Here is a 27,094-nt window from a genome sequence, read left to right on the forward strand (position 1 = left end):
TTTCCTTCCTTCCTTCCTTCCTTCCTTCCTTCCTCTCTTTCACTTTTTCGCATATGAAATATTAGGATATTTTATAAATTTACATGATTACGCGGATCTCTACCACTCTCTTTCATTTGAAACATTCATGTTGCTAATTTAGACGCTTTTCGCCAAAAGAAATACCCACTCGCGTTATTCCAATTGCCATTTCAAATGATTTTCCTCGTTCCATCTTGTAAGAGATGGGAGAGTTTGGCTTAACTCCCGAGGGAACTTCAACGGGACTGGTTGAAACGTAAGTAAGAAACAGAAGAGGACGGAACTACTATAGCGAGAAAATAAGAAAACGAATGGTAAACAAAATAAAACAGAAGGAAAATGAAAAAAAATAAAAGGATAGAAAGAGAGAGAGAGAGAGAGAGAGGGAGAGAAAGAAAGAGAGAGCATTTTCGTTGGCCAGTGTCGTTTGTTTCTTCGAGTTTAACAAGCTCCAGCTGAAAGTGACTTTTCTTTTTACTTTTTTTCTTTCATTTCCCCCCCACACTTTTTCCCTACTCTCTTTTCCTTCATACTACCATCTCGTCGAGACAGACCTTCTTCTCTTCTCTTCTCTTCTCTTCTCTTCTCTTTTCGGATGAGAATGCGTTTACGAATCGAGTCAAAGAGAAAAATCTGCGTTGTTAAGCAAACGAAGCTGGAACCTGGCCTAAGAAAAAGTATTTTAAGTTGGACGTAACCGCGAACGCAAACCGCGCTTCCCTTATTCTTTCGTCCTCAGTCAACCAACCACCCCCAAGTTCCAGCCCTCCAGCCCTCCCCTCTTCTTCAGTTTTTTTTTTTTTAATTTTTTTTCTTCTCCTTCGTGTTTTTCTTGTTTTTCTTTTTTTCTATTTTTTTCCTATTCGTTTTCTTCTTATTCTTATTCTTATTCTTATTCTTATTCTTATTCTTATTCTTATTATTCTTCTTCTTTCTCTTCTATTTCTTATTTCCTTCTTTCTTTTTGCTTCAACTTTGTCAGAATACCCGAGCGATCGAACGAAAAAACTTGGCCGAAGAAAATGCGAAGAGAGAAACCTTTTCTGTTGTTCTAAGAAAAGAAATACGAAAGATGCTAGTAGTATAAATTCTTTCGAAATATATTGCGCTCGGGCAAGCTTCTCTTCCTCTTCGAATAAGAAAGTAAATTTTCTTCTAAAGGTTCATACTCTATAATCGATCGAACTCGAGCGAATTTATTTGCCATGCATATTTATTGTTTGGCCAAATCATTTGCTTCTTTTCGTTAGATTTCGAAAGATTTTATGAATAACAAATGTATCGTATACTTACGTTACATTAATATTTACCGATATAAAACTTGGAAATACGAAATATAGTAGTAGCCAAAAAGAAACACAGAAAACGTAATTACAAATGAACGAAACGAAACGAAACGAAAATTATAAACAAGTCTGGTAAGAACAATGAAGTTATTTGTTGGAAAAATATTCGACGTTGAAAAAAACATGCTGCGAAAATTAAAAGAAAAAAAAAACGAAATGAATAAACAAAAATGCGTAATTTTTGTTAATAATAATACTAAGCAAGTAAAAGGCTCGCGCGCAAGCTATGTCTTAAAGATATCCTAGATTTTTATTAAATTCCACTGAAAAGTCTGAAGAATGAGAACGATCTGAAGACATGCCGGAAGTTACGTCACTACCAGCTTTCTTTTTTCCTTTCTTTTCTTTTTTTTTTCTACGTCTTCTTTTTTACTATTGTCTGAAATATGAGAATATCTTTAAGCGGAAATGTCGACTGGCAACTCGAGAACTCCCATTATAAATTTAATAGAGAAATAGCGACGCGAGAAGGAACGCGCTAGCATGAAATTTTTACAAATATACGACAAAAAATTGTTGAGAAATTAAAAAAGAACAAGAAAATAATAATATTTATTCGTAATAGATCGTTCGAGGAGAAATGGATCCAATAATGTCCGTAACTATGATGTTAGACCCCATATGGGATCGGCATAACTACATTTAAAAAGTCGCACAAATTTATTTTATTCATTTATTAATATTATTAATAATATTATTAATATCTTATTTTAATATATTATATTTTAATAAATTTAATAATACTTTTATCAATATCTTTAATAATATACTTTTTACGATATCGTAACTATGAGAATTGGTATATAAAAATCAGATTACGCTACCATATTTAAATATTGCCTGAACTAATTGACAATAGAGAACTTTTAATGTATTTTTAAAATGATTGGAAATTCTATAAATGAGTTCTAATAAATTAAGTTATTGCGAAAGGATATTATTAAAACGAGATTTAAAAGATAGATGAGAAGAAAATATAATACCTAGGTATTTAATAGAATTTCTAGAGAACAATGAAGAATTTACAAAATAATTAAATGGAAAAATTTAAGCAAAATTAACAAATTCTGAACGATTCTAAATCAATTTGACAACAATACACGTATAGTACGTTTCTAAATGATTGATAATAAAAAAGAACGCAACATAAAATGTATACTCACGGTTGCCAAAATATTTGTTCGGATAAAACGGAAAAGTATGAAAAATCTGAACTAAATCATCAAACGAAAACATAGAAAATATTACAGTTACTTATATTATAAAATAAATCATAAAATTGATTTTGTCGAATTATTTTATTTACTTCACTGTCGTAAATATCATTGGCACGATATAAATGGTTCTCATAAAAGTGAATAAATTCATTTGATTTATATGTCTTTCTCAATTCGATCTCCAAATGAAAAAAAAAGAAAAAAAAAGAATAAAAGACAAATGAACGTGTAGCCTGCCACAGTCAATTATGTTCATTTTTTTCTCAATGCATACTTATTTACGCATTACCTCGTTAGATTCGCGTTAGCGTTTTACATTTTCATATATAAATAAATGAAATTCCAACATCGGCGGGGTATCTGAGTATTTTTCCATAGTGCAATATCTTCCTCGCGTAAATACATACATACACATCAATATGCATGTGTTTGTTTCCTTTTTTTTATTTTGCAGCAGCAACTATTGTAGAGTATATGCTGCGACGATCGATTCAAAGATATCAAACGTTTGAACGATCCAATCTACTTTTCAGATACGGGTTTAAACGTATGTGTATAAATATGCGGATATTTAGTGAGAATAAAAATGAAAAAAAAAAGAAAAAAAAAAACATGCGAGTAAATATACCGATCGAACGATAATAAAAGTGTACTCGTCTTAAGCCCGGATGGGTACATGTTAAAAAGAAGACACGTAGATTGGATTGTAAAAGTGTTAACGTGTTAACAAAAATAACAATAATACATACGCTTAACCATACCAATATGATTCGGACTATCTCCGTGACGTTTACAATAACGGTACTACGAGTAAAATAAATATTTGCACGATTAGAGTACGATGATAGATAAAATAGAAAAGTCCCTACGCGAAACGACGTGAAATAATAAAAAAAAATGTAAAGGAAACTGACTAATTGTAAATGAAAAAAAAAAAAAAAAAAAAAAAAAGGGCATAGCATGAAAGTAACTAAACACTATAAATCGTGTGAAAATAATTTTCCACCTTTCTCGTAGTCACCTATCTATCCTCGAGTAGATTTACATAAAAGCCCGTAGCGTAACACCTTAAAACACGTATCGTCGTAAAAATATCTACATAAGTCCGATGCTAAAAAGGTTGGCTTGCGCAAAGTGTTTCTTAGAAGGAACGCCCGAAGATAATTACACGCTTGGATCATAAGCCGTTGGAAAACACGCCGAAGCAACCCGAAGAGCTCTTATTTTTCTTTTTATATCCAATTATTTTTAAACTCCCTCGCAAACTATCCGAGTAGTCGTTTTCTCTTAGAAACGATAAAACACAGGTCACGAGGATAGATAAAATAATAAAAATCATAATAATGTATTATATATACGTCGTGGATGGGGGAAATGAGAAGGTGGAGGGGGAAGGGGAGGGGGAGGGCTAAAAAATCGAGTAATACGAAAAAGATTAAAGAACGAGGAAATAGAAAGATAGATAAAGAAATAAAATAATCACAACGGTATATTCGATATTCGAATAGTAATCGCGATCGAAGTCCAAATAAAAAGGGGGAAAAAGGAACGGATGTATATCACGAAATAATAATAAATATAACTTAAAGAGAAAAATAAAAAAAAGAAGAAAAAAAAGAAGAAGAAGAAGAAGATGGAGTAAGAGGAAGAGTTAGTTCGCTACTTACTTTCCTCGTTTAAAATAATGGAGAAAATAAGTATACCTTATCGACGTAGATCCATAAGTACGTATTTTCAAGATATTATGGTCGTGGAGGCGTCCACTTCGTTTCTTCATTTTTATCGTTGAAAACCGAAGAAACTCGGTTCGCGATATGCCGCTTCAAATCTTTTTCCTTGCACTTTGAACTCTCTCTCTCTCACTCTCTCTCTCTCATACGGAGAAGAGAAGTCCAATCTACGAACAGATCCGTACGAAAGTATCAGAGAGAGAAAGAGAGAGAGAGGGAAAGAGAGAGAAATGTTCACTCGTCTTTGGCTCGAACCACCCTGCCGTCTCTTCCTTCCTTCCTTCCTTCCTCCCTCTCGGATTCCGCAAAGGATTAAACCTCATAAATTCCACGAAGCACTCAGTAGAATTATCGGTATGCCGCCTTACATTCGCCTCCGCATCCGCCTCTCTTCCTTCGCCCGAAGCTGTTGCCTTTTACGAACGACTCCGACAAACGAGAACGATTTCTACGCGACTTTATACTCCTCCTCCTCCTCTTCTTCCTCTTCCTTCTCCTTTTTCTTCTTCTTCTTCTTCTTCTTCTACCAACTCTGTCATTCCTTTTGCTATCACTGCAACTACTACTGAAACTAAAAAGAAGAAAAAAGAAAGAAAAAGTAAGACAAGTACAAAAGCGAACGAATCTTACGGATAAACACAACGTTTCCCATCGAAAAAACTTACGTGCTGAATTTTTCTCCCCTAGAATTTCCCCCCGGCCCCCTGCCACCCACCCCCACACCCTCTTCTCATTTTTTCTCGTATCGGACATACTTGCGATGTATGATCAATAGTAAATCGTAGTTACATTAACGTAATATAGAATGATACTCGAAATTATGAACTCGTGATATGAGTTCGAAAGTAAAACGACGTGTTCTATCATACAGAAAACACGAACAAATTAACCGTTCCATTGATTCGTGAACGATCGAACTACCACCGGGTGAGAGTGGTAATGTTGCCAAATAAATTATCGAAAGCTCTGCGATTGACGATGGCGAAAATAACGCGGTTAATCGGGGATCATTATTATCGTACGGTTCATCGAATCTTCGCCGCAACGTATCCATGTGTGTTATCATACGCGTGTATGCATGCATGTACGTATGCGTGTATGTATGCATGCATGTATTATTATGCTCGCGGATTGTATTTCGTCCGTGTCGTCGCATTTATCGAAGGTATGCTCTTCTTTTTTTTCTCTTTTTCTTTTCTTTTTATTATTTTTAACGACAATATTTCTATAAGCAGAATAATGTTAATTGAAAGAACATGCGAACTCGACTAACTGACGTACGCGTATGTTAGTCATTAAATGAAATTAAAGGATCGTAATGAATATATATATACATTTTAAAATAAAATTTTTCGTTAAATTTACATTTTTTAATTACATTAAATGTGTTAAAAAAAATATATATATATGCGTTACAAAATTGTATGCATTATAATTGCACTTTTTTATTACTACAAATAAAAATAAATAGCTCCTAGGAATATACGTGACTATATATATATATATATATATATATATATATATATATATATATATAAATATTCTACCATATATTTCTTTTTACTTTTTTCAATGATATAGCCATAAGTCCGTTATTATATTTATATTAAAGAAATATAAATCCGAGGTAAATATCTTGAACGACCTACAATCCCCGTACGGTAAATTCGAGAGAGAAAAAGGGACGGTGGATGGTAGAGGTAAACGTACCACCACGTGGTTTATGTAATTTCACTCTTGAGAGAGGCTGGTCAAAGGACGAGAGAAACGGTACCGTACGCGAGGGAAAAGAAAAGAAACGAGAACGTGGTTGGAAGAGAAAGAGGAGAAAGGAGGAGGAGGAGGAGGAGGAGGAATGGGTACGCACGACCAACCTTGGGATTGAATTCGCGCACACTCGTCCACTACTATGCTTATATACGTATATGAAAGAAACGAACCCTCTAAGACCAAGCAAGAGAAACCTGGGGTTATTGAGCGTCTACCTAATCGAGCCTGACTAATTAGAAGGCCGTTGGCTTCTAATGGATTCGGTCGTTGAAATTAGACAACGGTCCTGGGTCCGAAAGTAAGCATATACACGCTGGATTTTAACGAAACGAGAAAAGTGCAAAAGTAGGATAAATGAATAAGAGAAAAAGAGAGATAAGAGAAAGAGTGGTGTGAGAAATAGATAAAGAGAACTCGTTAAAGCCCAAGAGTCAGTCGGTCGGTTGGTTGGTTGGTTGGTTGGTTGGTCGGTTGGTCGGTCGTTCGTTTGGCAATTTTATTTGACCTCGGCAATTTGGTTAAGTCGTAGGGACGAAAGAGACAAGTACGGTTATCGAAAGTACGACCCTACAAACTCCGAGATGTCTCACGGAGCGTTAATCGAATCAAAGACTAGCCCCGTTTGTCGATTCATCGATGTCTTTGTTAAGTTGGTAGTTCGAAATCGAAGGAAAGCTTTCCCCGTAGACTCCTTGACGGGATGGTCGAAAAGTACTTTGCTTAAGGAAGGAATTGAAAATCATAAGACCCTCGGGGGAAGAGAGAATGGAAGAAGAAAGACCGTTTTCTTCGACTGGTTCTTTGGAGAATATCGATTCATGCGGAGAGGGAAGAAAAAAAAAACGAAGCACTTCCTACTCGAAGCTCGCAGAGAAGAAAAGAAAGAGAAAGAGAAAGAGAAAGAGAAAGAGATGTAGAAGCATAGGTACGAGTAACAAGTAGACAAGAAAAAATGAAGAGCGTGAAAGAAGGGGGTGATGAGTGATAAAGGGGGGATGAGAGGAAGAGAGATAAAGAAGTTGGAAGTAGGGAAGGAATGACTCGCGATGGTAGTTAAAGGTGCAAGGAGCTCTGTGTAACGAGGAAAGGAGAGAATGAGAGAGCTTCGGGCTGCGGTATATCTGCATGCTTGGGGACGAGTCACGCAATGACGTGAACGACGTCGACAAGGACGACAACGACGACAACGACGACTACGACGACAACAACGACGACGACTACAACGACGTCGACAACAAGCTAAAGCTCCCGATGCTGCTACTACTGCTGTTGCTGCTGCTGTTGTTGCTGCTGTGTTACGAGGAAGACGAGCTATGACGAAGGGTGAGAAGAGACTGTGAACCGAGGGGACAGCTAAAAGAAAGGGTACCGGAAGAAGAAGGAAAGGGTGAGCAAGAGACATGGACCCTCGAGCTGCAGGGCTTGATTGTGTACCGGAGACAGTGCTTTTGAGTGAGGCAGGAGAACCCTCTCAGACTACCATCGGAGTCGAGTGAGTCTCCTGTGACCCCCGCAACGAGACTGTGTCGACTGCGCGACTACCTGCTGCTACATATAAGTCTTCATCTCTCTCTCTTTCTCTCTTTCCTTCTCTTTCCTTCTCTTTCCTTCTCTGTTTCTCTGTTTCTCTTTCTATTTCTCTATCTTTACGTAAACATATACATATGCAAGCATTACGTACTAACAACTACATTTCTATTCTCCTTTCGTTTGTGTTTATTTTCTAGCGTATAGGACCTTTCCATCAACAAATGTTTCTCACCTCAATCTCCTCCCTCTCTCTCTCTCTCATTCTCTCTCTAAACATTGTCCTTCTATTCAAGGAGCTTCCATGAATGCAAATTAAGAAATAAATTAACACTATCATTTGCGATGAGAAACGAAAGCCTTGTATCGTGTTTATTCGTTATAACACACTTCTACCATCCTCCTCCTCCTCCTCCTCCTCCCTATCGTGTCTCACACTAATCGTTCATGTACTCGTTTATTCGTAACACGATCCTCCTCCTCCTCCTCCTCCTCCTCTTCCTCCTCCTCCTTTTGTAGTCCAGTTCCATTGATTTTTCAATATACCGAATGCTTTTAGCGTAACGATATCGACGAAAATTCGTTCGATTATGATATCGATCTTGATTCCCTATATCCGCATCTTTTAATGAAAGATACTTGCATCCCTTTTAAATTTATTACAACCGGTATCGTAAATTTATTGCGTTTAAAATCCCAATACGGGGTATTTCACTGAAAACCTCACTTCTGAATGTATGCGTGCTCGGTTAACTTTTAATATAACTTTATGTTTTTGCGTAGAAAAACGTACGTAATATAATTAAGTATATATTTTTTAATTATCATCTCAAACAAAAATTTCAAATTCGTTCAGAATTAATTTTACAAAATTTTGGTAAATTTTTAATAATGTTTATTCTACGCGGCACTATCTAACAATTATTATTGTTATTATAGAACGAACAAGCGGGAAAAAAATCACGTATATTTAGATTAAAAGATGGTCGGATTACGGAATAACTTTTATCGTAAAAGAAGAATGAGATGCGTGAGTAGAAAGTAGAAAAGAATATAAAGTACTACTCGTATATGTAAAATGATGTTGCTTTTTTGTCTGGTTTTCTTTTGCCCAACTATTCCTTAATCCCCTCTTTTGTTAGTATCGCAAAGTTTTCGTCATTCGAAATCTACGCGTTTTTGTAATTTACATTGTTTTTAATTAACGTCGCTGTATTTCTAAAAAAAAAAAAAAATAATTACGCAGAATAACAAACACATTAATGCCCATGCAATTTGTTTAAAAGTTCAAACAAAATATATAAAGCCAAATTGTTTGTTTTATCATGGAGAGATGTAAAGAACGATGTTACGATGCGAGTTGTTGTAAACATTAACTATTAATTAAATAATCTGAACATTTTTTTTCTTCTTTTTCTTTACTTTCTCGTAGACCAAACTTTGAATAATTAATAACAAAAATTATCTTATTCTTTCGCTTACATATTATTCTTTTGCGAATACAAAGAAAGCGTAACAATGTATAAATAAAAGAAAGAAAGAAAGAGAGAGAGCAACTGCGTTGGGCTAGATTTACCATAAAATCAAACGTGCCATTGGTAGATAGATGGATAAAGTTGGTAGGTATTTCTAATTTGCAATAGCAATAACTTTATCCTCGGCAGCTCGTTCGTTATTCCGCATGCGATCGTTCTCTCTTTACTCCTCACTTGTCTCACCGGTCTTTAAACCATTTTTACTTTCCTCCATGGATCTCTCGTTAGAATTTTTTTTCGTTCATTCGATCGTTTTGCCCCTCTCTTTTCTCCGTCCTCTCCGTTTCTTTTTTTCCCTCTCGCACGAACTCATCGGGATTCTATCGAATCCGTTCCCAATTTTGTCCCGGAGGAACAGGAGTTTTTGACGTAGACCGTTTTGTTTGTGGATAATTTCACGTTGACTCTGGTTTCTTCTTTTTCCTTTTTTTTTTTCTCTCCTCTCGTGAAAACGTTTCAATTAAAACTTCTCCTTTCGTTGTCAAAAAGGTGACACTGCCGATCATAAGAATAAATTTTATAGCTTCTCCAGGGATCGCGTATTATCGTCGTGTTCGTCTCGAGAAAGAACAAACAAACAAACAAAAAATTAAAACTTATTTTATTGTTACCCTACAGAACGGAAGTGAGAAGAAAAAGAAAAAAAGGAAAAGAAAAAAAAAACAACCTGGATTATCCTTTACCGCGAATTGTACAGTAGTTATGAATTAAAAGTTTCAAGTTTCTAAAGAAACCATACATTGACGGTATCATCTATCGAACATCCATTATAACTACCTACCTATATGCATACATATATCTATCCGGTGACCAACATGAAGACTTTAATGGACGCCTACGCATATTTTTCTACGTCGTTCTAACCCCATTCATCATCTATGTCCAAGCAAAGAGAGTACTGAAAATAAATGTAGGTATAGGGGTACCTTGTACCAACCCGTTATTCAATCAACCATCGATCAATCGAACTTTTCTAGTAAACTTTTAATGACGCGTTATTCCACGATCCTACAGGTAGTTCATAGCTATTCAATTTTAGTCGAGAAAGACGTTCGCATTGATACTACACGTTACTTACTTTAAATATTTTTCGATATCATATATATATGTATATGTATATATACATATATTGTATTATTGTTATCATCGTCGAATGGTGTCAAATGATAAATCTATTGAAACTAACAAAATTCAAGAACTACTAAGGGGATTTTATCGAATTATTTTCGTAATACGAAACGAATGTTTCATCGCGTACGTGTATTTATACGAATTACAAAATGATTCGATTAAATATGTTTACAATTAAGTGTAGAAATATAAGAGACTTTATATATTAAATATTCATTATTATTATTATTATTATTATTAATTCGAATATCCTCTATTTTATCATTTCGTGTAAATCAAATGAGTTGATTCAAAGTTTTAAACGATATTTTATACAATCCTACAATGAAGACTATAATTACTCTATAAACGAAACCACGAAAAAAAAACTGTATTCGTATGAAACAGACGCGAAATGATTAATATTTATATCCCACCCTATATTTCTGGATATTATTATATATTACAAATAGAAATGCCAATTACAATTGTGTAATATGCACGTGCGCTGTTATGACGAACAAAGTCATAGGAAGTAGATTAAGAGAACGGACTCGAAAAGGTGGAAGCTGTCAACGTAGGATGGAAGAAGACCAGCACCAGCTACGGAGGAGAGGACGAAGTAGTGGAAAATTTTTCATTGGTGTCAAAAGTTCCGAGTCCTGAAAGTTTAATTCCGAGTTCTCTTCTACCACGTTTCACCTTTCACTCCCCCACCTACCCCCACCCCCTCTCTCTCTCTATTTGTCTCTTTGCTTGATCTTTCTCTCTTTCTCATCCTTCTCCAACGCGCGAGAACCTCAACGTTGCTTGAATGGAAAATCCTTCTTTTCTCTCTGTCTGTCTTCTTTCGTAGAGTTACCACCTCTTCCAGCCACCCCCAAAGAGTACGTACTTTTTCACCCTTCTCACGCCCCGTCACGGAAAAAGACGTTCCTTTTTCCGTTCTGTTTGCGATTAAATTCGATGGAAAACCCACCGATAGGAGAAGTCAATTCGCCTATGCAAAAAAAGAGAAAAAGAAGAAAGAAAGAGAAAGAGAAAGAGAAAAAAGAAAATAAAATAAAAAGAACAAAAAAAACTTTGCCAAACTTACTATACCGTATCCATCGTTCTACATATATAGACATACCCCCCCTCCCCTCTTCTATCGTACCTTTATTTTATTCATAACGTTATCAATCTTGATCCTTGGCAAATATTTCTTTATTAGTTATGCGCGAGAGAGTAACGTGAATTCGTGTTCATCGTACTCGTACTCGTCGTTGAAAAAAGTTAGTTGGAAAAATTGATGGCAAAGTGTAACGAATAACAATTCGATAGTCTTTGCTAGTCTCAAAAAAAACTCGTATTCTTTTCTCAATGTTATGTGAAACTAGAGTGCTTGCCAGCCGGTAGGTTTTTGCGGCGATACGTCACGCTTGTTTGCCGTCTACCGATGCTGGGGGGGGGGGTGTTACTCGTTTAAAACGCATTAACGAAGAAAACGAAGTTTCAAGTTCGCCAAGTTCCAGGCGCCGGGGCTCTTTTATACTCTACTTTTTCTTACATCACACTTGCTTTTCGATCATCGTTGAAAAATTTGATATTTAAGAGAATAACTTTCTCACGATTATCGATTATATATTTCTTCTCTCAATATCATTTTCAGTGAGACCTCTCAGCGTGAATATACTTAGCAACGAGCAAACAACAATCAGCGCCGATAGGAAATACAACATCAGTTGTATAACAGTTGGTTCAAGGCCACCGGCTAAACTATACTGGTACTTGGACGGGGAAAAGATGGAGAACTATACGGAAAAGGTGAGCCTCTTTTGTTTTTCCTTTTACTTTCATTTTATCTCCTTTTATTTTTTGTATCCACCAACACTCTAAAGCGAACCAACATCTTCGAGTTATTAGTCTTCTTTTCTTCCCCATCACCCCCATGTATCCTTGAGACTAGTAAGTAGGTACCCTTTCATTTTTATTTCACATCAAAACCTCGCATAGCAGTATAGGATATATGTAGAAGAGTAGAAAACGAAGCGAGTGAAGAGAGCCCACGTTTTGGCGTAAAACATTTCCGAGCCGTGAAAGAAAGGTTACGACCCACATCCAACGGGCTCGTCATCATTTTCTCCTTACGAACGTTCCGGACGGTAATACGGGGGAGAATGGGAGGGTGGGAGGGAGAGAAGGGGGTGGGCCAAATGCGAGAAAGGGGAAGTTCGAATATAGGGCCAAAGTTCGAATGTGCGAGGGCGAGGGCGGGGGTAGGAGCAAGGGTTCGCGTACACGATCGTTTCTCAAAAAAAAACACATCGGAGCCAAAAAACAAGATCGGTCGACGAACACGAAGGAAACATGAATTCCACCCTCGATCGTTCTTCGCGAAATCACAGACATTAGCGGTCGGGTATCGGTATTTGCATCGTCGCCATTAAGGGTTCCCTACAACACGCCATGTTGCAATTACCGCGGATAGAAACGATGTTTTCGCGATCTATCCTCCTCCATTTATCTTCTTCTCCTTCTTCTTCTTCTTCTTCTTCTTTCCTATTGCTTGGGTAGTAACGTTACCTCGAAAGCGGAGACAGTTCTTTGATCGTGGCATACTTAAGTAAATAGAAAAATACAAAAGAAAAAAAAGAAAAAAAAACAAACCGTCACACGCAGAAGTTAACACACAAAAGTTACCACACAACGTATCATTTATTAAAGTAACGTAACGTAACCGAGAGAGATCGGTGTGAACGATCTGTTGGAATTTGTTGTTTCCCTCGCATTTTCATTTTACAAAATGTTAAGAACTTCGAATTGAATATAACGCAGGGTAACACAGCGGCAACATACGCGTTGACTCGAACCGTACCAGCAAAGCCTCATAATATCCAAGTGTAGGAGAACAAGTTGATAGCGACAGCGAGTTATACTGATGGCACGTTCACCATCGATAGTGAGCTAGAACGAAACGTGGCCGCATAGTTGGCAGCAACGCCAGGTGATTCGACTTTCTCGATTTATGGCCGGTCGTACGCGCGAATTTCGCTTCAATTTCATCCTGAAATTCCTATCGCGCGAGTTGTTGTAAAAGCTCGATTCGGTTCGATAGATGCCGGAGATCGAGTTCGATCGATAAGTTTTCACTTCCGTGAAAATGCGCATGCGTTAGTTCCTTCGTAAGTTCGTACCTTCGTTCGTTCGTTCGTTCGTTCGTTCGGTCGTTCGTTCGAGTGATTTGTAAGAAAGACAACAGCAGGATCGATATATCCTTCAAATAGATTTCAATCGCGAATATAATCACCTACTACTCTTTTTTATCATATTTTTCTCTCTCTCTCTTCTTTTTTTTCTTTTGATTTTTCTATTCCTGTTATTACTCTTCTCCAATTAGATAAAAAATAAAAAGCTCGGAAGTTTAGTCGACCTAGCTTGGATGATGGCCTTTCCTTCCGTGAAAATTATTCGCAAGTGGGCGAATGATAAACGCCCTACTACCTAGGCCAACTTCGTCCGGTCATTAAGACTTATCGTCGGATTAACGCTCCCGTTTTATAAGCCGTGTAAAGTCCGATCCGACCTTCCTTCTTCGTAACGTTATCTTTCGCTAAGTAATTATTCGACTTTGTTCGTGCGTATGTCAACGTATAATCTCATCTCTACAACCCTTTCTTACCTTCCCTTCCATTTTTTTTCTTCTCCTTTGATTTCTTTTCTTTTCTTTTCTTTTCTTTTCTTTTGTTTTCTTTTGTTCTCTTTTTCTCAACCCTTCTTGTTACCTGCCAACCTTTTTTACAGATCATTGATACGACCTCGATTACGCTTAATACTTTCGCGACTAATGAAATCTTTTTTATTTGAGTACAGCACACAATTTTTCAAAAGTCCTATATAACAGAGTATACCGCGCAGTGTTCTACTATTTAATCCCTTGCTAACAAATAACGTACCTATACGCGGGAGTTTGACGGAAATCATCAACGTAACTTCGATTAACTCGCACACAAGTCCGGTATATTCATTTATTACAAAGTTAAATTAATATTTAATAAAGAATTAATAATTAATTAGTAAATATATTTTAGCGGCATACTGTTTCTATATTATTTAACAACCTCAAATTACAATCAATATTGACTGAAGTAGACAAACTTGTCGCAAAGGGTTAAATGGTTATAAATATATCAAAATATTATATTATCGCGCTTGTAATTGTTAATTGTTTAAGATTAACGAAATAAATTAATAGTTGCAAACATTTATTAGACAAAATAAACGAATGGTAGTTTAAATTACGTAAGAAATCATACAGATGTAAGATGATGATCAAATCGAATGAACGTACATGAATATTTTGATTACAAACAAAAACTATATACGTATCTCAATCCAGGTATCAGCCGATGGGAACATGACGAGTTCCGTGCTCACTTTCAAGCCAACCCTCTTCGATCACAACAAAGTATTGACCTGCAGAGCGGAGAATAATAAAGTTAGCGGTGGATACGCCGAGGATACATTGAAACTCAACATTTATTGTAAGTATTACCGACACAAATGCGAATATTATCATAAATAAAAATATTCTCATCGCGCTGGGCGACGACATTAGATGCGCGAGAATTACAAAAAAAAGAAAGAAAGAAAAGAAAAAGGAAAGAAGGAGAAAAAAAAGAAAGAAAGAAAGAAAGAAATGGAAAAAAAATAGCGAACGAGAGGGATATTTTTCATATACTAATGGATGCGAGTAGTACGCTCGGGACAAACTCACTGCAAAGCAACCTGGCATTGCAAAAATCTGTGTTTGCGTTCGTTCGTTCGTTCGTTCGTTGGTTCGTTCGGTCGACGTTTCGTCCGAGATACATCTCTCTCTCACTTTCTCTACGTATTTCTACATACTTTATATATATATATATATCATATATATGTATATATGTATATACGTATACGTTATATATATACCATAACTACACGACAGTTCTATCCACGTAGGATAGGTACGTTCGTTCGTACGCACGCATAGACGCAAAATGTATCTATCTAGATATCAACGAGGTAAACGAGTTAAAAGCGTGCATGGCAGCTCGAAACGGGGTCGTCGATATAGATTACGTCGAGCTAACGGGAATGTAATCGCAATAACGAGACGTCAACGAGAACCCGAAATGGAATGGCCGAGCTCTACAACTCGATGCGCTTCGATTTATTCGAGAACTTGTCGCGATTCGTCGCGATATACACCAAGATCCACTACTACTAGCTTCGCTACAAGTAATGACGTATTCGAATGTCTCTGTCATTCACTTTATCTCGCAATATCATTCGTTTATTCTCTCACGAAGAGATATTTTCTTTTTTAAAGGGAAACATAAATCGTCAAACTTCACGTTTTTAATGAAGCATTCCTCGCGCGTAGCGATTAAAAGGATATTCCATTTAATCTAATGCACCTAATTATTCTCGACATTTGTTTTATCTTCTTCATTTGTAATATTATTATATTTACGTAGAGATTTTATTTATAATATAAAAAAGGGAATCTGTCTTTTATCGATTGTTACGATAACGAATAATATTTCGTATAAAATAATATCGAAGAAATAATTATCAAGAAATTCCATATAGCCGAACAGAAAATATTTCAAAAGATTATAATTTTACGATCCGATAAATAATTTCTCTTACGAGATATAACGAAAAATTAATAATAAATTTATTTATAAGATCGTCCGAGAATTTAAATAAAATTTTACAAACGAATTTAAATCGAACGAATAATAAAACATACTGAAAATAAATATTTAAGATTGGCCTTATTCTGTCAAACGAACTTCTCTATTAAATATTCATTCTATTATAATAATAATAATAATAATAATAATTATTATTATTATTATTATAATTAAGGAAGATATTGGTATCTTCGTAACAGAATCGCATAGCACGAAATTTAACCCAATTCAATGAAGTGCTGTTCTATTTCAGTTTGCCTTGTAATTCTCGAGAATATACAATATATACCTTTACTTCGAATGGAAACCTGTAAGCAGCTTAAGACAATAACATTGACGAGAATTGATTTTTTTTCTTTCAGTCGTTCCTATCTTACGGTTGGGGCTTGGTTCCAACATGAATCCCGATGACATAGAGGAAGGCGATGATGTCTACTTTGAATGTAAGGTTCGTGCGAATCCCTGGGCTTACAAAGTCGTCTGGAAGCACAACGTAAGTCGATCCCACAGGAATTTGTTTCTATCCTCTCGTATATACCACCATCATATAAGTAAATAATAAATAGACACGTATCAGAGTTATGCATGCACGAATAGACACCAACTCTCTCTCTCTCTCTCTCTCTCTCTCTCTCTCTCTTTCTCTTTCTCTCTTTTTCTCTCTCTTTTACCCTCTTTTATTCTTTCTTTTCCTCTTTACGCAACAATTTAACAATGAACTTTTTTAACTTACTTTTATCTATTCTCTTAAAATCAAAAGAACTTTGTACCCATTCTTTAGCATATCATTTCTTTCTTACCATACATATACGTATATTTTGATCAGTGTTTTCTGCACCAGTCACGTAAGTTATCTCCTTCAGTCTTTGTAATCTCTATTCTATTAAAATTTCGCAATATTTTGGGTCACCCAAATTTGGTCGACACCCACCTGTGTTTGTCTCATTTTCCTTCTGATAGTCGGGACTGCATAGATTAGGTAATTTGATTAATATATTTGTTAGGGAAAACTTAACTGGCGTCTAATATTTATTTTCATTTAATTAATAAATCTTATATTATCTAAACTCAGAGCCCTGGCAGACACTTGACCCAGGCCTCGCCAGGTGAAAGATTAACTTCTTTAGTCTTGAAAAGAAATAAGTCCTGTCTTAATATATAGTATATAACGTACATACATATTTAGTTAACTACATCATTATACATTCTTTCTTTCTATCCTTTGCTCTTATCTAACTCCCTTTGTCTTTTTCTTTTTTTCTTTTTTCTTGCTACCTTTACTTCGTCGTTATTCACTGCCTCTCTTAATCCCGAGTTGCGGTTTTAACTACGCGCCTGACTATTCTCTTTTGTCATCGTCTTCACGTTTGGTTACGAAAGCTCTTTTATAGGTAACAACGATCCTCGAGAAATTCTCCCAAGAAAATGTAATCCTTCCTTCGTTCCTTCGAGAATGCGAGAGAATGAGACAGAGATAAATAGATGGAGAACGATATGAGAGAAAAAGAGAGAGAGAGAGCTTTGTCACGAAAATGGTCTTATGTTAGTCTTCTATTCGACATTACGCGTGCCTTCTTCGCTTTCCACTTCGTTGGATTTCTCTTCGACCTATTTTCTTCTACCAAACCGTTTCCATTCGTCCTCGTATCCGCTTTTACTGCTTCATCTTCTTATTTTTCTTCTTCTTTTTCTTCTTCTTCTTCTTACCACATTATTTTTCGCGAGACTACCAACCTATCTCGATACTTTTTCTTCGCAGATTTCCGATCTAATCTCACAGTGTGTTCGCTTCATTCCAGGGCAACGTCATTCAGAACAACGCAAAGAACGGCGTTATAGTACAACAATACGATCTCGCTTTAAGAAAAGTCAATCGTTCCCAGGCCGGAAATTACACCTGCGTTGCTAGCAACGTCGAGGGTGATGGTTATAGCAATGGCGTCGAGCTCAAAATCATGTGTGAGTATTTTTCTTATTATTTTTCTTTTCTTTTCTTTTCATTCCTATTTCTATTTATATTTGTATCTATATTTGTCGTTTTCATTTAAACACATTCGTCGACTAAAAATACGAGTCGAAATGTGTCGTTACGTTTAATATATTATACAATCGTAACGATTTATTTTCCGTTCGCCTTTTTAAAATTATTTCCTTTCGTTTTATCGCAAAAGGATAAATGCGCGTTCGTGCCTAAAAATAGATAACACGCCATACTTCCGACTCAGTCGATAACTTTAACTTCGAATGCAATCTATGCAACCCCTGTATTTGGATAACCGAACACACTTTACTACGTTCGTGTAGAAATGTACTGCCTAGTTTCAGGGGCCTTTCATATTCCTACCAAATTGAAGTATTGCGATGATTATTTTCTAACGCACGATACTTATGAGTCGTTTATTCTCATTCTCAAAATTACAAACTAATATTTAAATAGAAAAGTTCATTAATCTTCTTTCAGCTGACGAATTTGTTCCATATTTTTTGTCTTCTTTCTTTTTATACTTGTCATTAGTGCCGGAAATATACATTTTTTAATCTATGCATCCTAACGAATCTAACTAATCTAAAATAGTAGCTAATTATTTATACGCGCATTTCTCGACAGAGTGAAAGTACGCGTTAGCTAAACTCACTGACGTATAATGTAAGCCCCAAAACGAGAAAGTCACCCCGTCGAAAAGTCGTTACGGTTATTCGTTAAAAAACACGATGACGAGCGGTGAATTCGCGAACGGTGGATGAAAGAAAGAAAGAGAGAGAAAGAGAGAGAGAAAGAGAGCGAGGAAAAAAAAAGAAAAAAAAGAAGTAAAAAAAATAAAGCGATTGTGAGAGCAAACCGACCAACTCTCGTAAGCCCGTCCTGCCGTAGACCGTACGTACGTACACGAAAAATGGCAAAACTATTGGAACGACGAGCCGGCGAATAACGCCCATCGATCTTTCCCTTCGAAAGGGCGCGTAAGCGTGGTCAGTCCACCACGCGTCGTCCTTTTTCGCAGTTTTAATAAATGTACGTAAACTGTACTCGCAGTGGTGCAGACTCCCCTGCACTTGGCCCTGCCCTCACTCCCGTTCCAGCACCCGCATTCGTCTCACTCTTTGCGTTATCGCGTTTCGATTTTTCTTTCGATTCTTTTCCAAAGGACAATACAGGTAGTAGTAGTAGGTGCATAGTGTCTCTGACTGACTAAAAAAGAAATGTAAACGGCATAAAAGGTTAAAAAGGAAAGAGGAAAGAGCACGGAACATAAAGAAAAGAAGAAAAAAAATGGTCAGAAGAAAAGAAATATGAGAGTGTGGGGTTTGGTTGGTTTTTCTTTTCGCAGACAAGCCAATCTGCGTGGCCGAACAAAAGAATATATATGGGGTGGCGCGTTACGAGGACGTCAAGGTGCTCTGCATGGTCGAAGCTTATCCACCTCCCGAAAGCTTTAGGTGGGCCTTCAACACTAGTCAGGAGCTGATCGACATGCCCCAGACGCGTTACAAGAACTCCACTCACCTCAGCCAAAGCATCCTCGTGTACAAACCGATCACAGATATGGACTATGGCAGCGTGGCTTGTTGGGCGAGCAACGCTGCTGGCCAGCAGAAGAACGCTTGCATATTTTACATCATACCCGCGGGTACGTGCATTCCTTCCTACCTACTTATCTACCTTTATAGATGTAGATATATGTGTGTGCGTGTGCGCGCGTGCGCATCTCGCTCGCTTTTCGTAAGCCACTCCTAAGACGAATCTACAAATTCACGTAGAGTTTAGTTCAGTTAGTTATTTCGGATTAGTTTCAGAAAAGTTTCTCTTCCAAAGTACCTTTTTTTAATCTAATTCGAATAGTCTAACCACGAGTTTCACCAAACTTATTACTATCCACGCATCTTTCCCTATAATCGATACGTTATCCAATCGGAATGATGAAAATTGTACAAATTGTTTTGTTATTTATTCCAGGTAAACCAGAAATCCCTTACAATTGCACGCTCACCAATCAAACAACTAAGTCACTCTCGGTGGAATGCACTGCCGGTTTTGACGGTGGTCAATCGCAATATTTCGTTTTAGAAGTGTTCGACGAAGAAACCGGTATACTGCAAGCAAATCTTACCAGAGATATTCCACAATTTACGGTACAAAACTTGGAATCGGGCAAAGTTCTCACCATGATATTGTTTGCCGTCAATGGGAAAGGAATGAGCGAGAAAGTCGTGCTAGAGGGTTTTACTTTAAAAGTGGCAGAGAAGCAGACAGGTAAGTTACTTCGAATGCTTTTATTATTTAACACTTTAATCGTGCTATATAATGGGAAGGATGCTTCGAATAGGACTCGTCGCAAATTGAGCAGCTTAACGACGCGTAATGAAATTCCTTTGAACTAGATTTTAATGGATAGAGAGATAGAGAAAATTAGAAAGATAAAGATAAAGACAAAGACAAAGAGAGGGAAAGAGAAATAGAAAGAGAAAGAGAGAGAGAGAGAGAAATGGTAGAAGGTTTTACGAGAAACAAGTATAATCGGTTGCAAAATCGAACACAATCTACATGTAGACCAAGTTCTAAGTACTTGAGAAAATAGAACAGCGAGTCGATCTCTTGGTTGCATTCATCCAGTGGATTACCGGCCTGTAGAATTCTCCTCGTTTGTGTAGGAATCGAAGCTAGACTATACGAAGTACGGGTACGTGAACCGAGCTAGGATCCACTGCCGGCGGATATACTCCGGTAGCTCGTATATATCGACTCCTAGACGAATTTACAAGTGAAATTGCTCTCGGTCAGTTTCCACCGTCGAGAGATGCGATTCGCCTATGCTTGAAACTGCGCGCGAATGAACGAGCAAGTTTCCTCGCACCTCTACAGACACCTCCTCCACTAGGACCTCATCGATGTATTCAGAATTCTCTCTCTCTCTCCCTCTCTCTCTTCGATTAGGCGTACCTATACTTGCGTGAATGCGTACTTAAAGCTAAAGAGATTCGTTCAAAAATCGATCCACTTCATACAAGCTTCGCCGAGCGTGAAACTTTAATCAAATTTCCTAACCATTGATATCGAATCTTTCCATTTTCTCTGCATTCCGCTCGGTAGACTGCGTTCGGTCTTCACCACTTTCAAAAAAAAAAAGAAAAGAAAGAAAAGATGATACATCTTACGGCATAATATCTTTATCTTTAAAATCATCTTTCTATTTCCTAATCATATTTTCTTTTATCATTATTTAGTCCGAATAATACTACAGATTCTATTAAACTTATCATTTAATAACTATACATAGAACAAACCGTTCAGCTCGAGGGATCCGTTAAACTGGAAAAATTTAACGATCGATCGATCCTTCTTAGCCGAAACCTTAAGAATCTTCAAATGTATTTCTTTACTTTAGTTTCTCTTCTTAGACGTTCGAAAGCATGACTAAGTCCTGACTATCTTATTATCGCTTCGATCGTTACGGCTTAATGCGCCGTATCGGTGCCGTACCCTCAGTTCTCAACTTCGTGAAAAGATCCTATTAAAAAGGCCGCACTTTTAAGGAAGGATCGAAAAAAAAGAAAAAAAAAAGAAAGAAAAAAGAAGGGAAGAATGAACGCGAACAAACGTTAGCCTGCACTTTTCGAAGAACACCGATTAAGAATCATCGATAATAAGAGAGGTGAAACGAGGTGATTGACCTCTCAATATACGATTTCATTCTACTTCATTGTCCAATTAATTTTGTTCAAGACCTTAACTGCTGTTAACTCCGTCCTTAATTTATAAATTAAAACTCGTTAAGTAATAAATTATAACTTTGTTACACGCGTACCTCGACGCTTCGAAATTGTATATGTTAACGTTGAAGTAGGTATATTATTCTGGTTATTCGTGAAATAATTACGAGTAATACATGAAATAATTATATATAATATATGAATTTACGAAAGGCGAATAGTTTAAATATGAAATTGATATTAGATCAATCTTTAAAAGTCTGTTATTTCTTTTGACAACAATGTTCGTAACTATTCATTCTTACTTCTTCCTGTACTTTCCAAAACTCAATATTCTGTTAATCGTACCGTTCTATCGGATCTAATCTACGAATCAAATTTGAATTTCATACTTTAACTACTCGCGCCTTTCGTGAATTCTTATATTACGTAATTAAAGTATGTAATCCTGCTTTCTTTCATACTTTAACAATATAATTAATTCATGATTTAACTTCTTATTTAAAAATCAATTAACATATATATTATATGAAACAAATAAATAACGCACAACGATGTTTGTGCAAGATTAGATCTTAAGAATGTGCAAAAATGTAACTGCACGAGAGCAGTGCGCGTTTTGTTTACAGGTACTCAGGTGCCTTTCGAAATAACACCCCTGTTACTTGGTCTCATTGGGGTGATTACCGCCCTAGTCCTAGTCACTGGAATAATCTTAGCAGCACTCAAATTACGAAGCGATAGACGAGCTCAAAGGCCTGGTGATTTGCCTTTGAAAAAATCTACCGCGCCTAGTTCCGAAGATCTTTACGATGCCGATGACAGAAATCCAGACGTTATACCAACTAATAAAGGTATATATGAATACGTAAATGTATTTTTATAACTCTTTGTTTCCTATATAATATATACGATGTAAAATTATTATGTATTTTGATTCTCAAAATGATATTCATAGTAGTACATCGATCGATAATCGCTATGTATCGAGTCATAACTCGCCTACTCGTTCTACGTGCCTGGATTTTCTACTAGCCCATCATTTATTTGATGCATCGTACGCATAGCTTATATCCTAACTTCCTAAATCATGAGCTATATATGGGCTTCCATCTAGCTCATTATAGTTTCTCGGTAACAGATTTCTATCGAAGAGGGAAACTTGAACTTTAGGGCTCTTTATGGCTTTGCAGAAGATTATATAGTTTGAAGGAAAGAAAATAAGAAAGAAAATCTAAAATACTTTTTTTATGATGCAATCTCAATATTAATAAACGAAATAAAGATTTTTAACTTTAAGGAAGCTCTATTAATAAGAGCACATTACCATTTTTATTTAATTAAGATTAATTATACGAAACACATTGTTATTTAATTGGAACAAAAGATTCAGATTATCAATTGACCGGATCAACTTCTGGTACGCCATTGGCAACCCAAAATACGCCGGATGGATTACCACCGTCGTCAATCCCTTCGACACAACAGAACAATCATCTTCAAGGACTTACCGCTTACAACGAATACAACAATTATCCAACATTACCGGTAAGTATCGTTGCAATAATACTAACGACTCGATTACGTAGAATTAAACCAATTAATTGTGATCGATTAGTATACTCGTCTAAGATAAATTACAGGTTTTTGTTTTATTCGAAAAAAGTAGTTAACAATTAACCAATTAGCTGTGGTGAACTTTTCGAAAAGCATGTACCTACTAATAAGTTGTATCGTGGAAATGAAACGATTACACACGAAATATTTCTTCGCGACGAGTGTACTCGTTAAATATAGTTAATTGATTAAATTGACAAAGTAAATTCGATCCAATCGATTGGTGAATTCAATTAAAATAAATGCCAACTAGAAATCGTTCATTTCATTGCTACTACAAAATAATATATAAACGTTTTATACTTATTCAGGATATTTATATTTAAGTTACTCTATCGATACCTATTTCGAAGAACAAACATTAACGAAAAGTTGATGCAGTAAGAAAGTTATTACATAAGCAAATACCTCGATTTCTTCGAATCGTTCTTTCACAACAAAGAGATGAAAGAAACACGGGAACTATGATTATTTTTACAGACAATACAAAGTTGAATTTATTGAAAAAAGAAAAATTTGCAAAAACAATTTCGAAAGTACACATCTCGATTCTTTCGAAATTTCGTCGATATTTTTATTTGTTTTATCGTGTAGTTTTTTCTTATCACAGATTTCCAATCGGTCAATCATTATTCTAATTTTCTTCGTTGAATTTCGCGGTCTGAGCGTCGGTATGAATTATAAGAAAAAAAAATTCGAGAAAGAGAGAAAAAATAGATGAAATTCCGTAGACTAAAACTTTGATTATGCCTCAATAATTTCGTTGTTTTGTTCGTATCGACCAATCTTCTCCGTTTTCCCATTGGCCCACTCGAATTTCTTGCTTATTCGAGATGAGAAGGAACGAAGAAAACTCTAGCGAACCGTTCTGCTTGGTAGGTTGGTAGGTAGGTAAGGGCTTTGAGAAGAATTCCAGAAGTCTGGAATTTCGAAAGTGGACGCTCATTAGCAGGAAAGTTTCTCTTTGCTTCGGATCCAAGTCTTTGGCAGAACTACCGAAAATAATCGTATCTTTCAAGGATTATCATGGCGAACTTTGGATGAACTTTCGCGAAAATACTATCATCTAATTTAAAAGAGAAAGAAAAGAAAGAAAAAGGTAAAGGGAAACTCTTTGGAAGACACGTTCGAAGACAAAATACAACGGCGCTCAGACGTTTTCTCACTTTTCTTACCTCTCCTGATTATCTAAACAATTCCTTCTATTATTATCACCCGACGCGTCAACGTATTTTATTTCATCATTACTATAATAAAATAATTACACAATCGTATATTAATCGAGTTCGAAAAACAAAGTTTTGTGTCGTTTATCAGGGATTAATTGTTAGAAAAAATAAACTAACGGATATAGAAATTAATTCGATAACTCGATGTTTGAAATAATTCATCGCATCAAAATCATCATATATTATTTTTCTTCGTCAAAGAATTTGTCATCGTAAATAAAACATATAAATTGAATATTAAATTAGTTAAATAACTTCTGAAAAACATAATTCAGCGAATTAATTGATACAACTGATAACAACGGATAAAGATATAAATAGATTGAAATCTCTATTACGTATATACTGTTCATAGTTATCCGGTGAAGTGACGTATGCAGAGCTATGTTTAACGAGGCCAACCACCCTGTCGACTTTGGGAACGGACACGAAGTTAGCGAATTTAGGTACCGTCGCCGGTCTCGGAGGACTTCAGGGTTACGGAAGTGGCGTTATCGTCGGGGGAAAACCTTACGCTAAAGAGTCAACGGTATATGCTTGCATAGACCACACCGCAAGGCCACCAAAAATAGACACGGTGAAGAGTACATCTTCATGCGGAAGTACGCCGCTCTCGACGATGAGCGGACTTTTGCACGAGTCAATGGTCACCGGAATCACCGGGGTCACCGGATTGACCGGAGTCACCGCGAACAAGCATCATCCGGCAAGGGAAGTTGTAACCGTTCGCACGCCACTTATTTCGAGCCAAGAAAGCTGCGTATAGGGACGCGATTCCGACGCGCTCGGCGTTAACGAATATTACGTCTGATATGGCCGCGTCGCATCCCACGCCATCACCACCATCGAGTCTCCTTCAGAACCGGGACACCCGTTCAAACACATACCGCAAATTGTTACAACAGGTATGCCAGTAGCCAACCACGACACATCTTCTTCTTATTATTCTTATTTTTATTACTTTCGGTTCTGTTTTCCCATTGCAAGTTACCGAAAATATTCATTTATTATTATTTCTTATTGTCAGTAGAAAATCATTTTCTCCGTCGTTATATTTTCATCTTCCTTTCCTGTTCTTCTTTTAATTCTTATACTACTTATGACATTATACGACGATGACGAATTTATTTAAACGAAGCATCGATTTCAAGATTATTTTGCGTAATCTTGTGTGCCTATATTGTAAACGCCTATTATTAACGTAATATTGTATTTACATACATACATACATACATACATACATCTTACTGCCTAAATTTATGGATATAAATGCGCCGTTGACAAAACGTTGATAAAAGAAGATGATTTTTAGATCGAATTCTCGAACGATAGACCAAAGCACACGCTATTCGCGCGACTCGAATACGCTTCTTTCGTTTTTGCCGTGTTTACAACGAAGACAATGACAATGACGACGATAAATTAAAATAAAAAATAGATCGTCGGTCTTCGTTGGGCACGGTGAGACGTAAGTTTATTGGAAATAAAAATTTGCAGAGACGAACGTGTGCGTGCGTCCTATCGACTGACGACGAACGCGCACAACGTCGAAACTGGCACGCGGAAGCGACGCGGTCGTTACCACGATATATCAATAAAATATAAATATAAATATATATATATATCTAAACATGTGAACAAAAAAAAAGGAAAAAAAAAGAAGAAAAAAATAGTATATACCGAGATGAATTTTCTTATTAGAAACTATTTCGCGATCGGTAATTTCTATGCACCGCGTAGGTAAGCGAAACGTTCCCGCTGTGCAATGCAATCGTACGCACGAACGTTTTAACTAATCAATAACAACGGGTGTGTTGTAACGCGAGCATTATCATCTCGTACGAATTGTAACGAATATCTCATTTCTCAGCGTGTTTACAAAAATGAAAAACTGCCCGAATGAATCCCCGTGTAAATACCTTGTAAATAAACGCATGAAACGATGCGACGACGAGTGAGAAAGAAAGTTTCATTGTGTGACGAGTAGTAATAATGTGACAAAGGGACGAAGGACTAGTCGCCGATATAAATAAGTTCTATTCGCGTCACTGGACAACAAAATATACGAACGAGTGTAATAAAATGTCGCGATCGGATGCAAATTGGTACGTTTGGAAAAACATTTTTTCCATGACAATAATTTCTTTTCGTCGATCTATATCTTTAACATAAAAATACATACACTTCAAAATCCTCCTCATACTATTCCGTCTTACCAACCTTCTTCCCATACCCTACCTCCTCTCCCTCCTCCCCCCCAATCTCCACCCGCATGTTCTTACGCGTTTCTCAATGCAGCTCGTTACGTTCTATCTTCGGTCGACTTATTTCTTCGATCGGCTATTGAATTTTTACGCACTTTAATCTGAATGGACTTCGTCAGAAAAAAATATATAAAAAAAAAAAAGAGATAAAATGAAGTGAAGTATAAAAGTAAAATATAAAAATAAAAGTAAAATAAAATAAAATAAAATAAAATAAAATAAAATATGATAAAATAAAATAAAGAAACATAAAGAAAATTAAGAATAATTCCGACTATTTCGCTAACCGATCTCTCGACTGC

At 36.4% G+C, this 27,094-nt stretch overlaps 1 protein-coding gene across 3 annotated transcripts in view; it reads left to right on the forward strand.

Moving 5' to 3' along the window:
* The window catches only part of LOC122526419 (hemicentin-1-like), a 189,181-nt gene extending 162,551 nt beyond the window's left edge, over window positions 1–26,630 (forward strand). For 2 of the 3 annotated variants that reach the window (XM_043649812.1, XM_043649814.1), the window contains 9 exons: window positions 11,908–12,062; window positions 14,635–14,779; window positions 16,336–16,466; window positions 17,773–17,932; window positions 19,303–19,602; window positions 19,929–20,225; window positions 22,294–22,536; window positions 23,070–23,230; window positions 24,884–26,630. In XM_043649812.1, the coding sequence (XP_043505747.1) occupies window positions 11,908–12,062; window positions 14,635–14,779; window positions 16,336–16,466; window positions 17,773–17,932; window positions 19,303–19,602; window positions 19,929–20,225; window positions 22,294–22,536; window positions 23,070–23,230; window positions 24,884–25,294 (2,003 nt within the window). In that variant the 3' untranslated portion in view covers window positions 25,295–26,630. The remainder of the gene's footprint in view (window positions 1–11,907; window positions 12,063–14,634; window positions 14,780–16,335; window positions 16,467–17,772; window positions 17,933–19,302; window positions 19,603–19,928; window positions 20,226–22,293; window positions 22,537–23,069; window positions 23,231–24,883) is intronic. The other variant, XM_043649813.1, reaches the window with a different exon arrangement.
* The last annotated feature ends 464 nt before the right edge of the window (window positions 26,631–27,094 follow it).

The sequence above is a fragment of the Polistes fuscatus genome, unplaced genomic scaffold, assembly GCF_010416935.1.
Source record: "Polistes fuscatus isolate 324 unplaced genomic scaffold, CU_Pfus_HIC Scaffold11, whole genome shotgun sequence".
NCBI lineage: Eukaryota > Metazoa > Arthropoda > Insecta > Hymenoptera > Vespidae > Polistes > Polistes fuscatus.